The sequence below is a fragment of the Elaeis guineensis genome, chromosome 8 (assembly GCF_000442705.2).
Source record: "Elaeis guineensis isolate ETL-2024a chromosome 8, EG11, whole genome shotgun sequence".
Lineage (NCBI taxonomy): Eukaryota > Viridiplantae > Streptophyta > Magnoliopsida > Arecales > Arecaceae > Elaeis > Elaeis guineensis.
The window spans coordinates 14,543,086-14,562,218 of record NC_026000.2 but is presented as its reverse complement, the minus strand read 5'-3'; the positions used below and the strand labels follow the sequence as shown (position 1 = coordinate 14,562,218).

The 19,133-nt window shown below is 47.9% G+C and overlaps 1 protein-coding gene across 1 annotated transcript; it reads right to left on the bottom strand.

The window, feature by feature from the left end:
* Nucleotides 1-10,095: 10,095 nt before the first annotated feature.
* Nucleotides 10,096-11,457, bottom strand: LOC105050208 (polygalacturonase inhibitor). The gene has a single exon (XM_010930139.4). The coding sequence runs from the start codon at nucleotides 11,390-11,392 to the stop codon at nucleotides 10,385-10,387; it is 1,008 nt and encodes a 335-aa protein (XP_010928441.1). The 5' UTR covers nucleotides 11,393-11,457; the 3' UTR covers nucleotides 10,096-10,384.
* Nucleotides 11,458-19,133: the final 7,676 nt, after the last annotated feature.

Here is a 19,133-nt window from a genome sequence, read left to right as displayed (position 1 = left end):
CTACATAGATCAATTGGATAAGATGATACACTCCATGTCAGATTTTCTACATCATCCGTGGTGCGCAAAGAATTTCCTTTAAAAAGGATCAGATGTATCAAGCATCCATCCCTCGATAAAACTTTAGCTTTAGGTCGATCATTGACATGCATGGCAAGTACTGTCGTGGGCTTGCCATCAATTTATGATGAATTAATATATGCATCTGATTGAAGTTTCATAAACATACAAAATTTGCTTATTGCTTACCATCTGCATAAATTTTGGAGAGCAAGAGTAGCTGTGCAGTGGAAACAGACTTTTGTTCTGACATTGCAATAACAAATCCTGCAATTCTCTATCCGATACACCCTTTCCCGCTTATTCCAAACGAAAACATCCGAACAAAATCACCGAACAGCAATCTATAAAACGTGCGGGAATGGCGGTCATCGAGCCGGCTGGGATCTGCCCACGAAGGCGGGGATGGTACCAGAGATGCTAGTATTCTGGACACGAAGGAGCAGGATATTCCTGAGCTTGGCGAAGGCCTGAGGAATATTATAATGGGGCCGACCCAGTTGGGGAGGTCATACAATTCGAGGTTCTGGAGGTGGCGGATGTCGGCAATGGGGGGAGATGGTGAGGCCGCTGACACGGCCTCGCTTGGGCTCGCAGTCGACGCCGAGCCAGGTGTAGTAGAGGGTGGAGGGGTCGCACATGAGGCGAAGAGCTCAGCGTTATTGAAGGCAGCTTTGATGGCCAGAAGGGCCGTCCGGCCGTCTTTATTGCAGCCTCGGGCGGCCGAGGCGAAGAGAGATCTGGGGGACAGCCGGACAGCAAAAGGAAAATAAAGAAGGCAAGAAGGGAAAAGATCGCTGTAGCAGCTAATTTGAGTGGCGAAGTCCTGAGCGGGGGGTGATGGGGTTATGTATGGCGAGCTTGGGAACTAAGGGCGGGCTGGTCAACTGGTGTGTGCCGGTGGGCGCATCCTATGGGGGTAAAGGAATGCGGCGGCAAGCATGCGAGACAAAGTGGTGCGAGGTTGGCAAGTCGAAGGGGAAGGTCCAAAACGACATGCGTGCCAAGGAGTAGCGCTGGTGATCGATCCTTTCGTGTCTTTCTTGTTTAAGGGGAGCATGTGATAGAGCGGTGGACGACTTGTTGGTTATCCATTACTCGGGGTCGGGGAGGTGGTATTTGCGCTTAACAATTTAATTGTATAAAATTATAGGAGGATGTTCCACGCGGCGAACCTTGAACCTTGGTGTTGGGTCCGGTGCACGAACGCGATTATGGTGTGCATGCTGCATGCGGATTCTCTACAGTGCACCATAAGATGCAGTGCATGGCGTACGCCGTTCATCGATATGCATGATTGTATATATGCCGACATATGATCATGCACAGTTATTTATTATACGATGGATGATATGTACGATACACCATATCATACGGTATATCATGGTACTGTAGAAGATCTACGCTCTATGCAAGATGGACCAGATTGGGCGGCGGCTGAGTTGTTTGACTGGTTGTGACTGTATATTTTGGCAGCAACTAGAAGGTGATCTATTTGTTTGGATGATTGTTCACAGCAAGCTCGCTATGTACTTTCTAGATGAGTATAGGCCGCATGCAATTTTGGGAATCACGAAATCAAGATGTATTTTCTGTCCATGGCTGGTGAAACTCACTACCATCTCTCATACGTTACTGTTGGCGCAAAGATTGACTTGGGTCACCATCCTCACAAGAGGCCAGACTACTCTAGAAGGGTGGAAAGTTAGACGGAATGGACCATGAAAAACCCCTATTTTTTTTTTAGATTAAATTATTTAAAAAAATTATATTCTTTGTTGCGGCCAATCTCCTCATCGTCTGATCGCCGGGAACGAGCACCTGCAAAAGAAAGTCTGCACTGACCGGAGGTGGCTCTGGCGGGGACCCTCCGACGGTCAAGTCAGAGAGGAGACTAGGCAACAGTGAAAAGAAAACAAAGAGCTCAATGAGAGAGGAAGAGAGAGAGAGAGGGAGCAAGCCCAAGAGTTTCGAAGAGACCTCTAGCACTGTTGCCTTCTCCAATATATAGTGGAGCATGGTATGGCGCCGTCATTAATGGCGCGGATAATTGAAGAATTGTCAACTCACTGAGGACTGTCAGAGTCACCGTAAGGGTGTCAAATCGCCGTGGGGCTGTCAAATCGCTAGGGTTGCCCCATGTCTTAGGTGGGATAATGTCCCTAGGCGGCAGTGCCGCATGCCGTTGTCAGGACTGACAATTTCTGGCAGTCGTACGGTGTTTGGGAGGGCTGGCCGACCATACGTCGGTACTCGACTGCCGGGACGTCGGGTGATGATCCGGCGGCACCGTCGGCTGGTCTGGTGTCTTGCTTAAGTCGGACGTCGGCTGCCACCCCCGACAGTGAGTCAGTAATATGGGTTCGACCGCTCGGTCGGTCGGGAACAGCATGGGTCGGTTCGGCCGACACACCTTCGGTTTATCCGACACACCTTCGGTCGGATATTATCGGCAGCCGTCGGTCGGGGTCGTCCGTCGGAGTCGTCCGTCGATCGTCGGTCGGTATATCCCAACAGTTGCCCCCCCACTCCTGAGTCCGATGTCGTGTTGGCTCGCATGAACACGTGGGCGACGGCTTCGGACGAAAGGAGTGGTTTTCCGTCTCGTCTTGCCCCGACTCTGGCGATCACATCAACGAACGATCCAATATCGGTCGTCCCGACTGTAGGTCGAGCATGCACGTCAGGTCGGAGGTCGGCCAACCTCCGAACGTTGCTCGTCGACATGATCATTCCGCAGAATCTGATAGTCGAGTAGCGTCCGACGTATTCGGATAGGATAACGATGGCAAGTTGAATATCCATTGTCCAGCCCTTGGTCGGACGTATGCGTCGGGATGTATGATAAACGGTGGCAAGCCGAATATCCTTCGATCGATCGTGACTAGATCGGTATGTCGCGAATGCGACTGCGGTCATCTTGGCGTTTTGCCCTTCTTAGTCGAAGCTAAGTCGGCAAGTTAGCCAGCCGCATTAGTCGAAGCCCTTTGCCTTTAGAGGTGGGGGCCATCGTAGATATTCCGCCCCTTCGATCTCCGTCGTAGAATCCGATGTGTCCTCGACGATCGAGACGTAGATTGAGCCGTTGGTTCGGCGATTCGACGATCAGGCCGACGACGGAGTTGTAGATTCGGCGATCGACAATCGAGCTATGTTGGTCGGGGCCTTTTGCCTTCAGAGGCCGAGGCCGTCGGTTTCGGTGATCGATGATCGAGCCGTTGATTCGGCGATCGATGATCGAGTCATGTTGGTCGGGGCCTTTTGCCTTCAGAGGCCGAGGCCGTCGGTTCGGTGATCGGTGATCGAGCCGTTGATTCGGCGATCGACGATCGGCCGTGTTGGTCGGGGCCTTTTGCCTTCAGAGGCCGAGGCCGTCGGTTTGGCGATCGATGATCGAGCTGTTGATTCGGCGATCGATGATCGGCCGTATTGGTCGGGGCCTTTTGCCTTCAGAGGCCGAGGCCGTCGGTTTCGGCGATCGATGATCGAGCCGTTGATTCGGCGATCGATGATCGAGTCATGTTGGTCGGGGCCTTTTGCCTTCAGAGGCCGAGGCCGTCGGTTCGACGATCGGTGATCGAGCTGTTGATTCGGCGATCGACGATCGACCGTGTTGGTCGGGGCCTTTTGCCTTCAGAGGCCGAGGCCGTCGGTTCAACGATCGGTGATCAAGCTGTTGATTCGACGATCGACGATCGGCCGTGTTGGTCGGGGCCTTTTTCCTTCAAAGGCCGAGGTCGTCGGTTCGGCGATTGGTGATCGAGCCGTTGATTCGACGATCGACGATCGATCGTGTTGGTCGGGGCCTTTTGTCTTCAGAGGTCGAGGCCGTCGGTTCGGCGATCGGTGATCGAGCCATTGATTCGGCGATCGACGATCGGCCGTGTTGATCGGGGCCTTTTGCCTTCAGAGGCCGAGGTCGTCGTAGATTCTCCGCTCCTTCGATCTCTATCAGGATCTGCGCACGAGGAGCGGGGATAGGGGTGTAGGAGTCATACCTGCGATGCGTCGGTCTCGGACTCCGTCGTCGGGGCAAGGCCCGTCTATCGGTGGAGGGCCTGCTGGGTTCAGCATGGGCCCGACCTTTCTTCCGTTTTTCCTTTCGGTCCGTGCCTTAAGTCAGGCGCCGGTCGGAAGCTCCTTCGTCCGCGTGCATGTACTTGTACGCACGCTCCAGCAGTTCGGCGTATGTCCGGGGGAGGGTCTTGTCCAAGGAGTATGTGAAACGGGACCCCCTTAGCCCCCTCTTCATGGCCGAGATAGCCATGTCTTCGTTGAGGTCCCGAACCTCAAGCGTGGCCGCGTTGAATCGCATCACAAAGTGTCATAGAGTCTCATTTTCTCTCTGCTTGAGGGAGAAAAAACTGTCCGAGGTTCGTGGCGGCTTCCGACTGGTGCTGAAATGGACCACGAAGGAATGTTCGAGCTGCCCGAAGGAGTGGATACTTCCCGGATGGAGGCCGGAGTACCAGGCCCTGGCAGCTTTGCGGAGTGTGGCAGAGAAGCCGATGCAAAGAAGAGCGTCGGTTGCCTCCTGAATTGTCATGAGAGCCTTGTAGCTCTCCAAGTGGTCGACTGGGTCGGTGGAGCCGTCGTAAGGCTCCACGTGTGGCATCTTGAACCGATTGGGGATCGGTTCGTCGAGGATGAGTCGGGAGAGAGGTTGGGTGGTCTGGAAGTCAACATCGTTTGAGGACTTCTGTCCGTCCACCTGCAGCTGGGCGAGCCGACGGTCGATTTCTTCGAACCTACGTTCGTAGTCGTCGACCCGTCGGTGCTGGGAGACCCCAGGAGTGGAGTCTCTGAAAGAGTCCGAGAGAGAGGCGGACGGCGTTCGCGGTCGCTTCTCCTTCCTCGCTCGTTCTAGCTGGGAGGGAGAATGCCGTCGGGATCGATGGGTGTCGCACCGCGGCCGCCCCTCCTCCTCCCTGTGGGAGCACTGTGGCAGGTGCTCCTACGGAGGCGACGGAGATCGACGCGGACGTCGGCGGCTGCTCCTGGAGGGCATCGAACGTGCCGCTGGTTGCTCGACCGGTGATGGCGGCAGCTGGACCGGCTGTTGCTGAAGGCTTTTGACCGCGTCCGTCAGCACGGTCATCTGTCGCACGATCGCCGCGATCTACTTCTCTGTGGTCACCGCGGGGTGCGGAGAGCTAGGTTCCTCCACGGAGGGTGGAGGAGAGGCCTCTTCCCAACGGGAAGAGCACCTCGCCGATCCGGTGACCCTCGATCGCTGAGCTCTTGTCTTTGTCATCCCCCTTACCTGGCGCGCCAATCTGTTGCGGCCAATCCCCTCATCGTCTGGTCGCCGGGAACGAGCACCTGCAAAAGAAAGTCTGCACTGACCGGAGGTGGCTCCGGCGGGGACCCTCCGACGGTCAAGTCAGAGAGGAGACTAGGCAACAGTGAAAAGAAAACAAGGAGCTCAACGAGAGAGGAAGAGAGAGAGAGAGGGAGCAAGCCCAAGAGTTTCAAGAGACCTCTAGCACTGTTGCCTTCCTCAATATATAGTGGAGCATGGTATGGTGCCGTCATTAATGGCGCGGATAATTGAAGAATTGTCAACTCACTGAGGACTGTCAGAGTCGCCGTAAGGGTGTCAAATCGTCGTGGGGCTGTCAAATCGCTAGGGTTGCCCCATGTCTTAGGTGGGATAATGCCCCTAGACGGCAGTGCCGCATGCCGTTGTCAGGACTGACAGTTTCTGGCAGTCGTACGGTGTTTGGGAGGGCTGGCCGATCATACGTCGGTACTCAGCTGCCGGGACGTCGGGTGATGATCCGGCAGCACCGTCGGCTAGTCTGGTGTCTTGCTTAAGTCGGACGTCAGCTGCCACCCCCGACAGTGAGTCGGTAATATGGGTTCGACCGCTCGATCGGTCGGGAACAGCATGGGTCGGTTCGGCCGACACACCTTCGGTTTATCCGACACACCTTCGGTCGGATATTGTCGGCAGCCGTCGGTCAGGGTCGTCCGTCGGAGTCGTCCGTCGATCGTCGGTCGGTATATCCCAACACTCTACATCATATGCACTACAACCAATCACTATAATGTGTAGAGCCTATAGAAATAAGATGAGATGATTGGTAAGATATACCGTCATTTATATGGTGGATATAATGTAGGGTATAATCTCTTTTATTGGCTAAGACATTTGCAATGTTAACACCGCTGGCCAGCGAAGCAAAACAGAATAGATTTATATTATATTATATATATATATATATATATATATATATTCAAAAAAAAAAATTTAAATAGTTCTGGTGCAGAATATCAAATCTTCTCTCTCTCTATCAAAATTTTAAAGTTTTTTAGGGCCACTCTATGCCAAAAAATAATAAAATATTTTTTTACGTGTCAACTACTTATTTACTGACACCATCAGCTAGGAATTTGATAGAAAGTATATCATCTGAAAACAAGTTGAATCGAGAAATATATGCAAATAGAAATATTTGATGGACAAATAATAAATCAAATTTGTAGAGACATATGTTCAAAAATTCATATAGACTTTTAGTCGTGGTCATATAGTTAAATTTCTTAGTCAAGGAAAAATCTTGATGTTGTATTTATGTGAAAACTTTATTTGTTCTTTGGTTTAACGCTAAACATTATTGATTCATTATTTGTAGCTTAAGTTATTGAGATCATGGCTCGTTAATTAATTGATATCCTAGCTTAGATTACTAGAGATCATGAGTTCAAATCTCCATGTATCACTTATAAAACATGCTGTCATTACAACAAAAATGATCTATAATAACAATCAAAACTATCGTAAAAAATAAAAAAAAAATAGTTAGTAAAACTTATACCAATGGTTGGTAAATCGCAGTAATAGATAGTGTCACTAACAACTAGTACCATCTATTGCCATGATTTTAAAGAGCATTAGTATAAGTAAGTCTATATTAACACGATGATAACTAACACCATAAATGCAATCAAAATCAAATATTTTTTTAAAATAATCTATATTTATAATCACATATTTTTTATAAATTAATAATAAATATTTTTATAATCAAATATTATTCTCTTAAAATCATATTTGACTATAGTACTCTTGTATTTGATTGAACTTATAATTTTAATTAATCACCTTTATAGAAAATCAAACATATGACTTATTGGATAGTTACTTAATACTTAACCAAGATGACAATATTAACTTATGATATAGAGTTATAATTTATTATACTTATACAAAAGTTATTCATATTATAAAGTATATTTATTTCAAATATTATATAAATAAAATTTTAATTTAATAATTAATTATTTTTATAAAAAGGTCAATTCTCTTCTTTTTGAAAGAAAATTAAAAATAAATTAATTTATTTTCTTCTTTATAATATTTTAAAAACTTATTATTTAAAATATTTTAAAATATAAATAATTTTAACATATTTCTATAATCATAAATATTTTTTAATGTTCTTTAAAAATAGATAATTAATGATTCTTCTAATTAATAAGGTAATTAAAAAATAATAATATTTACTATATAATATTTTAAAATTTTATATAAATAATATTTTAATTTTAATAATTAAATATTTTAATTAAAAAAATAAATTCTCTAATTTTTGAAAGAAAATTACAAAATAAATTACTTTATTTTATTCTTTATAATATTGTAAAAATCTTATTATTTAAAATATTTTAAAATATAAATAATTTTAACATATTTCTATAATCATAAATATTATTTTAATATTATTTAAAAATAGATAATTCATGATTTTCTTATTTATAAGGTAAGTAAAAAATAATGATATTTAATATAAAATATTTTAAAGTTTTATATAAAAAATATTTCAATTTTAATAATTAATTATTTTCATTAATAAATAAATTCTTTTCTTTTTGCAAGAAAATTAAAAATAAATTAATTTATTTTATTCTTTAAAATATTTTAAAAATATTATTATTTAAATTATTTTAAAATATAAATAATTTTAGTATATTTATATAATCATAAATATTTTTTCTAATGTTCTTTAAAAATAGATAATTTATGATTCTTCCTATATATACTATAAGTAAAAAATAATGATATTTAATATATAATATTTTAAAATTTTATATTATATAATTTATATAAGTTATTTTTAAATTTTTTATATATATTTTAATACAAATTAGATTGAATTGGATCCAAATTCTTGGTTAAATTTAGTTTCATATAGATTTTTTGATAATTACATCATAGATCATTACTTAATTGTGATCTTATGTGCTCAATATTAATTATTAAACTATCTTGACTCATATAGTTGAAAGCATATTAATTTTAAAATTTATTAAATATATGAAATATATTTTTTTATAAATCTTAAATATATATTTAGTAAATAAATATTATCATCACAAAAATCTAATTTAGTTTGCAATGTTATTAATTTATCATAAAAATAATTTATAAATAATTAATAATAAAACTATTAGTTATATAATAATATATAGAGGATAAAATTTATTTCATTGATAAATAATTAATATTCAATAATAAAATTATAAATATTGTTAATTAGATTCTATTTAACTATAAAATATTATTCTTATATGATACCATCGTAACATTATAAATTTTATAATATCTATAACTAACCATCATAATATTATAGATTTTCTCTTATAATTTTTAAAACAGTTACAATAAATATAATTTTTTATAATATTTATAAGATACTGTCGCTATATAATAACTTTTAGTAATATTTTTGATGAAGTGCTATAGTATTATATATCTTTTATGATATTTTTGAAATCATCACTAGAAAATATTTATAGTAATATTTTTATGAGCGTTACTAAAATTCTGTCACTATAAATTGTTTTTATTATAGTGTGCAAATCATATGGGAAAGATGGCACAAGTTCTGATATCCTTTATTTATTTATTTATTATTATTATTATTATTTTGTTGCTGCCTAATAATGGTCACTCTATAGTTTTTGTGTTTTATTTTTGCTTTCATTATGTAATTAAGTTGCACCAGCAAATATGCAAGTTATATACACGAATTCATATGCACACATATGAAAAAGGCTTTTGCTTATCAATATCTTCATGGCCAAAATAAAGCACATTTAAAATGGTTAAGGGATATCTCCGTATAAACCTCCACGGTACTCTCTCCAGTATATTCAGTCACATAAGAGGCCATAGGCCATCTAGTTAGCTGCACTGCTGACCTCCTATTTTCAACATAATGTGATGCTAATTTATCTCGCATCATCATTGTTGGCTCGTATTTTCAATATCTGATTTGGTCATGCAGGTGATAGCCGGAGTTATTAACCTGATGCAGATTGGTCTACACACACAACATATGCACTCCCGCTGTTGGCTCCTTTGCTGCAAGGTGCTCAAATATGTTGGAAATCTTGGCCAGCATGTTCACTTTTTATATCTGTGATCCGTGCCCTTGACATCTCAGGTGTTTAGTATAACGTATCAGATAAAGGAGGGAGGTGGAATTCACATTTTGCAATGATCATGAGATCTTCGTTGATCATTTCCACACTAACAATGAGTTACAATGGGTAGGACCTGTCAGGCCCAGGCAGGGGCTGAAATATCAAAACCCCGATTGGGATAAGTTTAAAAGGAGTTTATCCCTGCATTATCCCGGATAAAATTCCACATGCTCTTTCTGGACAATGGTTTGGTTGAGACTCTCTATGCCGGTCACGTGAGCTTCTAAGAGAGTTAGTTGCCATCCATCTAGCTAGTCTTGGAGTCAACGTTTTTTGCTCATCTTTATTTAATTCCATCCTCCCTACCCTTCCTGTATTAATGTTAGATGGACCGTGCTTCTCTTTTTTATTTTTTTTAAAAAAATCATCTACTTTTATCAATTGCAAAATCTAAAAATTTAAAATTTTTAAAAACATATATTTAGATAGTCTCTAATCCGATCAAAAACATGGATCTTCAATCTGAACGTTCCGTCATTAGTTTTGGACTATCAAGGAGAAAATACCCTCTCCTCTCTATAAAAATATAATCCATCTCCAATATAATTAATTATATTATATATAATTATATTATTTTAAAAACTAATTTATTTTGAGGATGTTACACTGCCAATATAGCATGGCAAACAGGATTTGAAAAGCGACCAAGCAGAGCAAGAGTCAACAATTGAAAGGAGACATCGAAAATCTTATTAGTTAACTCCAGCTTCTTAAGTTATTCTCACGAATCCCCTTCGTTATTGATTCACGAACCTACCGCCACAACACGATCCAATATAAAACAAATGTCACCTAAGTTCATAGAGTCCAAGCCATCCACCGTATTTCCTTATCACTTGCAAGCCGGGAGCGGCGTTCCGCAGAGGCACTTGTTGTGGAGGTAGCAGTACTCGTCGAACCGCCCCATATTTCCTCCAACCGGGATTTCGCCGCACAACCTGTTATAACTCACGTTGAAGAACTGGAGGTTCGCCAACTTCGTTATCTGGTTCGGAATGCTCCCATAGATCTCGTTATGGTTCAAGTCCACGGAGTCCAAGCCCTCGGGGAACTCCACGTTCGTCAGATCGAACGCGAAGTGGTTCCTCGACAAATCGATCTGCTGTGCGGGCTTGGACCGGCCGAAGAGGATCGAGGCGTCCCCGGTGAACCGGTTCCGCGACAAGTCTATGACCTCGAAACCCACCTTCCCGAAAGCCGGCGGGATCTCGCCGCTTAGATTGTTGTGAGAGAGACGGAGATATGGCCCCTGCGAGGATCCGTGGAAGAGCGTGGATGGGAGGGGCCCGGTGAGGTGGTTGCGGCTAATGTCGATGGCGGATAGATTGGAGAGGTCGCCGAGGGAGGCCGGGATGGAGCCGGAGAGCCGGTTGAAGGAGAGGTCGAGTTGAACGAGGGAGGTGATCTCGGAGAGGAAGGCGGGGACGGGGCCGGAGACGTTGGTCCAGCTGATGTCAAGGTACTTGAGGTTTTTAAGCTTGGTGAGAGCTGGAGGGATGGAGCCGACGAGGTTGGGGAGGTGGTGGAAGACGAGGTTCTGGAGGTAAGGGAGATCTCCGACGGCGTCGGGGATGGTGCCGGGGAAGTCGTCCTGGAAGAGGGAGAGGCCGATGACGCGGCCGGTCTTGAGGTCGCAGTCGACGTCGTACCAGTCGCAGCAGCCGGTGTCGTTCGTCCAGGAGGCGAAATGGTAGGCGTTATTGAAGGCGGCCTTGACGGCGAGCAGGGCCTTCTTGTCGTCTTTGTTGCAGCGGGCGGAGGAGACTGGGCGAGGGGTGGAGGACAGCAGAAGGAAGAGGAAGAGAGTGAGGAAAGAAGGGAGGGTAAGTCTACAAGCCATTCTTCAAGAACTCTTCTTTCTTTCGGGATGGAGTTTGTAGGGGAGTGGCTCCGTTTATAAGCGGCGGGATGGCAGGCATAACGCATAAGGGAGGAACAACCGGCGTGGTTGTATCTTAATACGTAACGGCGAGTCAAAGTTGACGCGTGATGGACTGGTTTTGGCATCTAAGTGAGAGTTAGTATAGCAGACAGGCTTTTCAACGAATTGGTAAATGAAACGTAGCATATAACCGTAAAAGATTTAGGTGCATGTCCGTGGCAATGTGTCTTTCCCCGACCTGGGTGCCTGGGTCAGGTGATATGGCTATCTGCTGCGAAAGTTTGGATAGCTGGATGAACAGGTTATCATGCGTTCCAGCTCATTTAGGATTATTTTGACTTTTGTTGGTTTTGGTCAGTGACAGTGTGCTGGTACACGGTCAATTGCTTCGAGAAGGGAACAGTAAAGACAGCTCATTTACGCGCCGGCAATTGTTGCGACGGCACCAAACTTCTACTCCGTTTTAGATGCCGTTTATATTATACATTTGCGAGGGCTCATGTGCCACATAAAGTAGATCTAATATGTCATAAAACATCAAAAAAATACATCATTAACGGCATTAAAATGCGATGAAGATATATTTTTATCATAAAAATATTCTATCTGTGCTTTTTCTGTAAAAAAGTTTTTACAAAAAAACACGTTATTTTTTCCCGGCACAAGCCTCAACGTTAGCGCAAAAATGGCCGGGTTTAGTTGTGTCAGCACTGAGTAAGGCCAGTACAATTTGTCTACATCCAGAGATTTTAAATGATGCGCGAGATCGTGTAGTATGTAATGCATGCCAGATGCATCATGCAGGTCAATCATGGTGGGCACAATGCGAGGACCCACTGCGATTTCGCAAAAAGCCAGTGCTAGCTTAATCCGAATCGGATAACGTGGTGTGACAACCCTTATCGTGACAGCTTGGAGAATTCTGACATGTACATCAGCCCTTTTAACTTTTTGGATACAAAGCTCTTTGGCATCACGGTCCATTAGGTCGGATGCTAATGTCCAGATCTTGTCTTATCGGATGGTCTATGTCTAAATTTTGACCTGATTATCATCCATCCATGACTTGGATTAGGTTTCCTTCTAATCCATGGCTTGAGTTTGGATATGCTAAGACCTGTAACCTCTTTGCCACTCGCCACGTTCCAAGCCCCAAATTAGATTGCTAGTGAATGTGATTGTATGTTCAATTTATTCCTGAACGTATTCAATACTTATAAGTGCAAATTAAAGCTTTCACATATAATTATGCTGCGAAGCTGCAAGGTCATCTATTTACTTGCCATTATTGGCAATATGATATAATATTATAATCTCTTGTTCTATCAAAATGCAACCTTTTTGCTATTGATTGCTAGAATTTAGAGGCATTGGAATGAATCAGTACTAAGATACAGTACATTTCCGTATCATCCTGTTTCATTCGCAGGCTTTTGTGTTCATAGGGGGGCCTTACCGATCCCTGACTTTTAGCATATGCGTCGGCGCAAGGCGGACTTGACATGGTATATCTAGTGCTAGTGCCGCATAGACCGAAAGAATGGAGATGAAGTCGGTTAATATCATTCTTGCCTCACACCAAGTTTTTCTTTCAAGCAAGCTGAGCTAGCTGGATGCCTATGTATTCTCATGGATACAGGCAGCATCCATGCAGCATGTTCGGTACCTGGGATGCCCTGATGCTCCAAACAACATCAGGTAACTTACACATGGAGTCTTGTTAAGATCTACTGTGATATGAAAGGTTTTGTTATGATTTGCGATATATATTTGTTGCGGCCAATCGTCTCGTCGTCTGATCGCCGGGGAGCGTGCGCCTGCAAAATGAGAAGTCCACACTGACCGGAGGCGGCTCCGGCGGGGACCCTCCGACGGTCAAGTCAGAGAGGTGACTGGACAACAGTGAAATGAAGACAGAGAGCTCAATCGAGAGAGAGAGAGAGAGAGGAGCGAGCCTGTTGTTCTAGAGTCGAGAAGTCAAGTCCTCCCCTGCACTGTTGCCTTCCCCGGTTTATATAGTGGAGCACGGTGTGGCGCCGTCATTAATGACGCGGACAAGTGAGGAATTGTCAACTCACTGTAGACCGTCAGAGTTGCCGTGAAAGTGTCATGCGGCTGTCAGAACTGACAAGCCCTGGCGGCTGTACGGCGATCGGAGGAGCCGACCGACCTTAGGTCGGTGGCCAGCTGAGTGGCGTCGGGCCCCTCCATTGGTCGGCGAGCCTTGCGTGAGTCGGCCATCAGACTTCTAGGTTCAGTCGGTCGGGAAAAGCATGCCCGACCGACACATCCTCAGTCGGTTGTAGGCCGTTAATTGGCCGGTGATGGCGCCCGTCGGTCGGTCGCTCCGGTCGTCCGTCGGTCGGTCGGTCCCTCCGACCGTCGGTCGGTCGGTCGGTGTGTATTCCCCAACAGTTGCCCCCCTCCACTCCTGAGTCGGACGGTGAGCTGGCCGATGCTTTTATTTGGGCAGCAACCCTGGGCGAACAAGAGTGGATTCGTCGTATGCCAGATTCCGACCGTACCGCGGGTTGATCCGATGTCAGGCGTCTCATGAATGCCGAGCGATTTGCTGGCGTCGGATGTCTAGTCGGTGTCAGATGTCACGTCGGCGTCAGGTATCACGTCGGCGTTAGGTGTCAGATGTCACGTCTTATCGTCGTCAGACGTCACGTCGGCGTCAGGAGGTCGGGTGCCGGACGATTCGGTGTCAGACGACCGGATATCCGGCGCCTTTTGGGGAACGCAGACCGTCGCGGTGCGCTGATCCTGGGAGCGCGGGGCGCTGTCAGGCGTCCCATCGAGAATGCGAATCGGCGCGGGCGCTTTAATGCGGAACCGCGGCCCCGTTTGCCGCGTGTCGAAGGTGGTTGGGCCGGCGCCCCCCGCATTTAATATGGGCGGTGCGGCCGTCCTGGGACGGGCGTGCCGAATCATCAGGCCGCCCGGAGGTCGCCATGTGTCGCACATCCGTGGGTCTTCGGTCGGCGCGGAGGCATCTCGGCCGTCGGACGGCCCTATATATATAGGACCATCCGGACCCAAGACCTCACCATCGACGTTTCGCTGCCGAAACTCTGTCCGGGCGATTTCTCAGTCGTCACGGGCAGAGCCTTTCCCCCTGCTTCCAGAAGGGGTTTTCTTCTGGTTCGTGGTCTTCCTTTCCTCCTCTTCTTCTTCTTCTTCGCTTCTTCTTCTTCCTCTTCGCATCTTCCTCTTCTTGTTCGGTTCTGGTGTAATGGCCGGAAATCTGACTCGGGGAGCTCGATCGGGAAATCCGACCGACGACTCCCGATCGACTCCGGAAGTTGAGGTTTCCTCACTTTCGGGGCCGAACGTTGATCGGCTTCGGGAGCAGTATCGCATCCCGGAGCAGTTTCAACTCTCCGCCCCAGGGACCGGCGGTCGGGTTAACAACCCTCCGCCTGGCCAACTGGCGTTGTATGTCGAAGACCTTCGCGCGGGTCTTCGGCTCCCGATTCCGGAGTTCGTCCAGAATTTGCTGAATTACTACGGACTCTGTCCGGCGCAACTGGCGCCGAACTCCGTCCGTCTGATAATTAGCTTTGCGCTGTTGTGTCAGCTTTTGCCGACCAACCCTCGTATTTCACTCTTTCGGGCCTTCTTTGTGCTCCGACCCCACCCTAAGGCCCGAGGGTGGTGGCTCTTCAACCCCCGGAAGGGTCTTTCTTTCATCACCGGTCTTCCATCGTCCATCCATGGGTGGAAGAACCAGTTTTTCTTCATTTCTTCTCCTTCTCCTTGGGGCTTCCCTTCGCACTGGGGCGTGCCCCGAACCGAAGCCAATGACAACAGCCGGGTGGAGGCGGACGACCGGGAGGACTTCCACCGACTCAAAGATATGTCGGTCCTGAAGCAGAGGGAGCTTGTTACCGAACAAGCTCTCTATGACGCCGGCTTGAGCTTGGTCCCCCGACTAGGTATCGCCCAATCCCCCGGTTCTCTTTTCATTCGGCCCTTCGGTGGCTCTTTGATTAATATTTCTGTCGGTATCGCAGGGACACCTCCAAGAATACGGCCGACTGACGCCGAGATTCGGCAATTTGGAACAAGGAAGAGGCCAACATCGGGGGCAGGACCTTCGCACCCTCCGAAGAAGCCTGCTCCAGCGGCGCCGGCCGTCGAAGCATCGGTGACCGACCAATCGGAGCTCGTCATAGTGCTCGCGGCTCCGACAGCGCGCACGGAGGAGAGGCCGGTGGAAGAAGCGACCGAAGGAACATCGGCGGCCTCACCGGTGGCGGTGGAGCCGGATGACATTCGGGAAATCGAACATCATCCGGCGGCGTCTGTGGCCGCAACGGGGGGTGCCGGTTCAACCTCGAGCATCCCCTCGCTGCCGGTTCCGTCGGTCGGGGCGGCCGATCGAGGGAAGGCCCCGATGGACCCCGCGGACGAAACAAGGTCGGGGAGCCGCACTGTGCCGCCCAGCGCACAGTTCCCCGAAGGGGCGTCGGTGTTGGCCGACCACAACTTGGCGAGGAGGCTGTGCCAGGGAATCCTCCTCCCGGCCGACGTGGAGTCATTGAGGTCTCGGCAAGTGACCGAGATGCTGTCTAAGTTCTACCCGACCATGGTCGAGGTAAGCCTTGTTTCGCCTTCTTTTTTCTTAGAATTTTTCTCACCATGTGTTCCTGACGAAACGCTTGCATCGGCAGCTGATCTACACCATGTCGGAGCTTGAAGCCGGTTACCGGAGGTTCGGAAACGTCCGGGCGGCTTGGAAGGAAAGGTCGGCAGCAGCCGAAGCTGACCGAGCGATGTTGGTCGACCACCTAAAGCAGTCGACCGATCGGGAGGCTAAGTTGGTAGACGAAGTCTCCCGGCTCGGGTCCGAGCTAAGGTCGGCCAAGAAGGAAGCCAAACACAAGGGCCGGACCGTGCGTCGTCTGCAGCACGAGCGGAATGGTGTTGCCGCCGAACTCCAAGGCGAGCGCGAGCAGCTTCGGGTCAGCCTGGAGAAGCTCGCCAAAGCCGAGGAGGACTTGTCGATCGCCCAGGCCGACGCCGACATAGCGAAGGCAGAGGCAGAGTCAGCGAAGGACTCGCTCGGTCGGCGAAGGAGTCGGCCAGTCGGGCGGTGGTGGACTTCCGTGCCTCCGACCAGTATCGGGAGGAGATGCTCGAGTCGGGCTTCGCCTCGTACCGGGTGGGGTACGAGGACGGTCGGGATGCGGTCCAGGCCTTGTACCCAGAGCTGGACCTCAGCAGCATCATCTCACCGGGGGTCGAGGAGCAAGCCACCGAGGAGATGGCCGACCAGCCATCGGGAGGCATCGTCGTGGCGGAGGAAGCCGTCCCGGAGCAAGTGGCGCCGACTGCCAGCCCCCCACCGACCGAAGGTCCTGCTTCAGCGCCGATCGTGATCGACACACCAGTCATCCCCGATCTTCCGTCGGTCGAGGAGATCGACTCAGAAGGATGATCGGGCCTTGCCGACTTTAGTTGCTTTTGTCTTTTCCTTTTTTGGAATACTTGTAATCGGGCTTCGACCCGACTTTGTAAACTTCCTCTTAACTTTGAATGAAAACTTCTTTCACTTTTTCCTCCGCTTGGTCTTCTTCTTATGTATTGTTGAATGTCTTCGTAAGTCGCTAATTCATGTAAGTCTCTAGCCCGTATAGGTCGGTTAGGACGTTCGGCAAATCGTGCCATCACGAAGGTAGAGTAGGTCCCGACTTTGGATCGGCCTTTGATAGTCAAGGTCGTCAGTCGGGCGCATCTGTTGAGTCGGGAGCCGACCGACCGTGATAAAGGTTCGGTAGTCGGATCCCCTCTGACGCGTTTAGTCGAATGTCGTCTGGCGCACTCGGTTGAGGGAGCACCGATAAGTCGGACCCCGATACCCTTGCGTCGGGTAAACTTACTGCGCCTCGCGATATACGGTGGTAAGCCGAATATCTCCCGACCGACCGTAGCCCGGTCGGTGAATCATGAATGCGACTGAGGTCGCATTGTGCGATAGACGGTGGCAAGCCGAATATCCTTCCACCGGCTGTAGCTCGGTCAGGAGTCGCGACGTCGGTCGCACAGGCGTTTCGCCTTTCTTTGGTAGGGGCCCGATCGGCGCGTTAGCCGATGGTCTGGCCCGAAAGTTCGACCGTAGGAGGAGTGTTAACTTCCGTCAATGTAGATGCATCGGTCTTCGCAAGAGTCCGATGTGTCGTCAAAGGTCGAAGGAGTGTAACTCCCGTCAATGTAGATGCATCGGTCTTCGCAAGAGTCCGATGTGTCACCGGCGATAAGGTCGTCGGTTTCAGGCGGATACCGAGTCCAAGTCGGTATGTCGGGGCTTGGCTTTGGTGAGCGCCGATCATTAGTCGAAGAGTTAAAACTCCAAGATTTCAAACCGGATTTGTATTCCAACTGGTCAAGTACAGAGTTCATTGGTAGTACAATTTCAGGTTGTCGGCGTTCCACGTCCGGAGAATGGGTTTCCCTTCAAGGGTCTCCAGTCGGTAGGCTCTCGGACCATAGGTGTCTGCTACCTTGTAGGGCCCTTCCCAGTTCGGAGCCAACTTTTCTTGGTCCAGGGGCTTCGAGACCTCTGCCTTCTTCAGGACTAAGTCATCAGGCCTGAAAAGTTTTAGTCTGACCTTGGCGTTGTAATACCGAGCGACCTTCTGTCGGTACCAAGCCATGCAAATTTGAGCCTCGTCTCGTAGTTCGAAAAGGAGGTCTAGGTCGGCCCTCCGACACTCGGAGTTGTCCGGCTCTTGATACAGCTCGACTCTTGAAGACGGCAGTCCAATCTCGAGCGGGATCATTGCCTCTGTCCCGTAGGCCAAGCTGAAAGGTGACTCCCCGGTCGGAACGCGGGGGGTCGTTCGGTAAGCCCACAGAACGGAGCCTAGCTCGTCGACCCATAAGCCTTTGGCTTCGTTTAGTCGGGTCTTGAGTCCGTGGAGCAAGGTCCGATTGGTCACCTCGACTTCACCGTTGGACTGTGGGTACCCGACTGAAGTCAGTCGGTGCGTAATGTGGAACCTGGCGCAGAAGTCCTTGAAGTCTTGGTTGTCGAATTGCCGTCCATTGTCGGTGACGATCGTATGCGGCAACCCGAACCTGAAGATGATGGACTTTTGGATGAAGTCCTCCATCTTCCGCTCGGTGATCTGCGTCAGGGGCTCGGCCTCCACCCATTTGGTGAAGTAGTCGATGGCGACGACTATGAACTTTCTCTGACCCGACGCTGGAGGAAAAGGATCGAGAATGTCGACCCCCCACTGGGCAAAGGGCCATGGAGCGACAATAGGAGCAATTTGGCTGGCCGGTTGGTGTTGAATGTTGGCATACTTTTGACAAGGTTCGCACCTCCGGACCAATTCGGTCGCGTCCTTCTTCATAGTAGGCCAATAGTAACCTTGTCGCAGGACTTTGTAGGCCAGAGACTTGCCCCCCAAGTGATTCCCACAAATTCCTTCGTGAACCTCTTGGAGAGCGTAGTCGGCGTCGGTCGGTCCCAAGCACCTAAGCAAGGGGAGGGAGAATGATCTCTTGTAGAGTCGGCCGTCCATGATTACATATTGGGAGACCGACCATCGGAGCCGCTTGGCCTGCGCGGGATCCTCGGGATCGATCCCGTCGGTCAGATACCGAACGATCGAGTCCATCCAACTTGGTTCAGGCATTAGTTGTAGTACCTCGTCGACCCGATCGATGCTCGACTGCTCGAAGT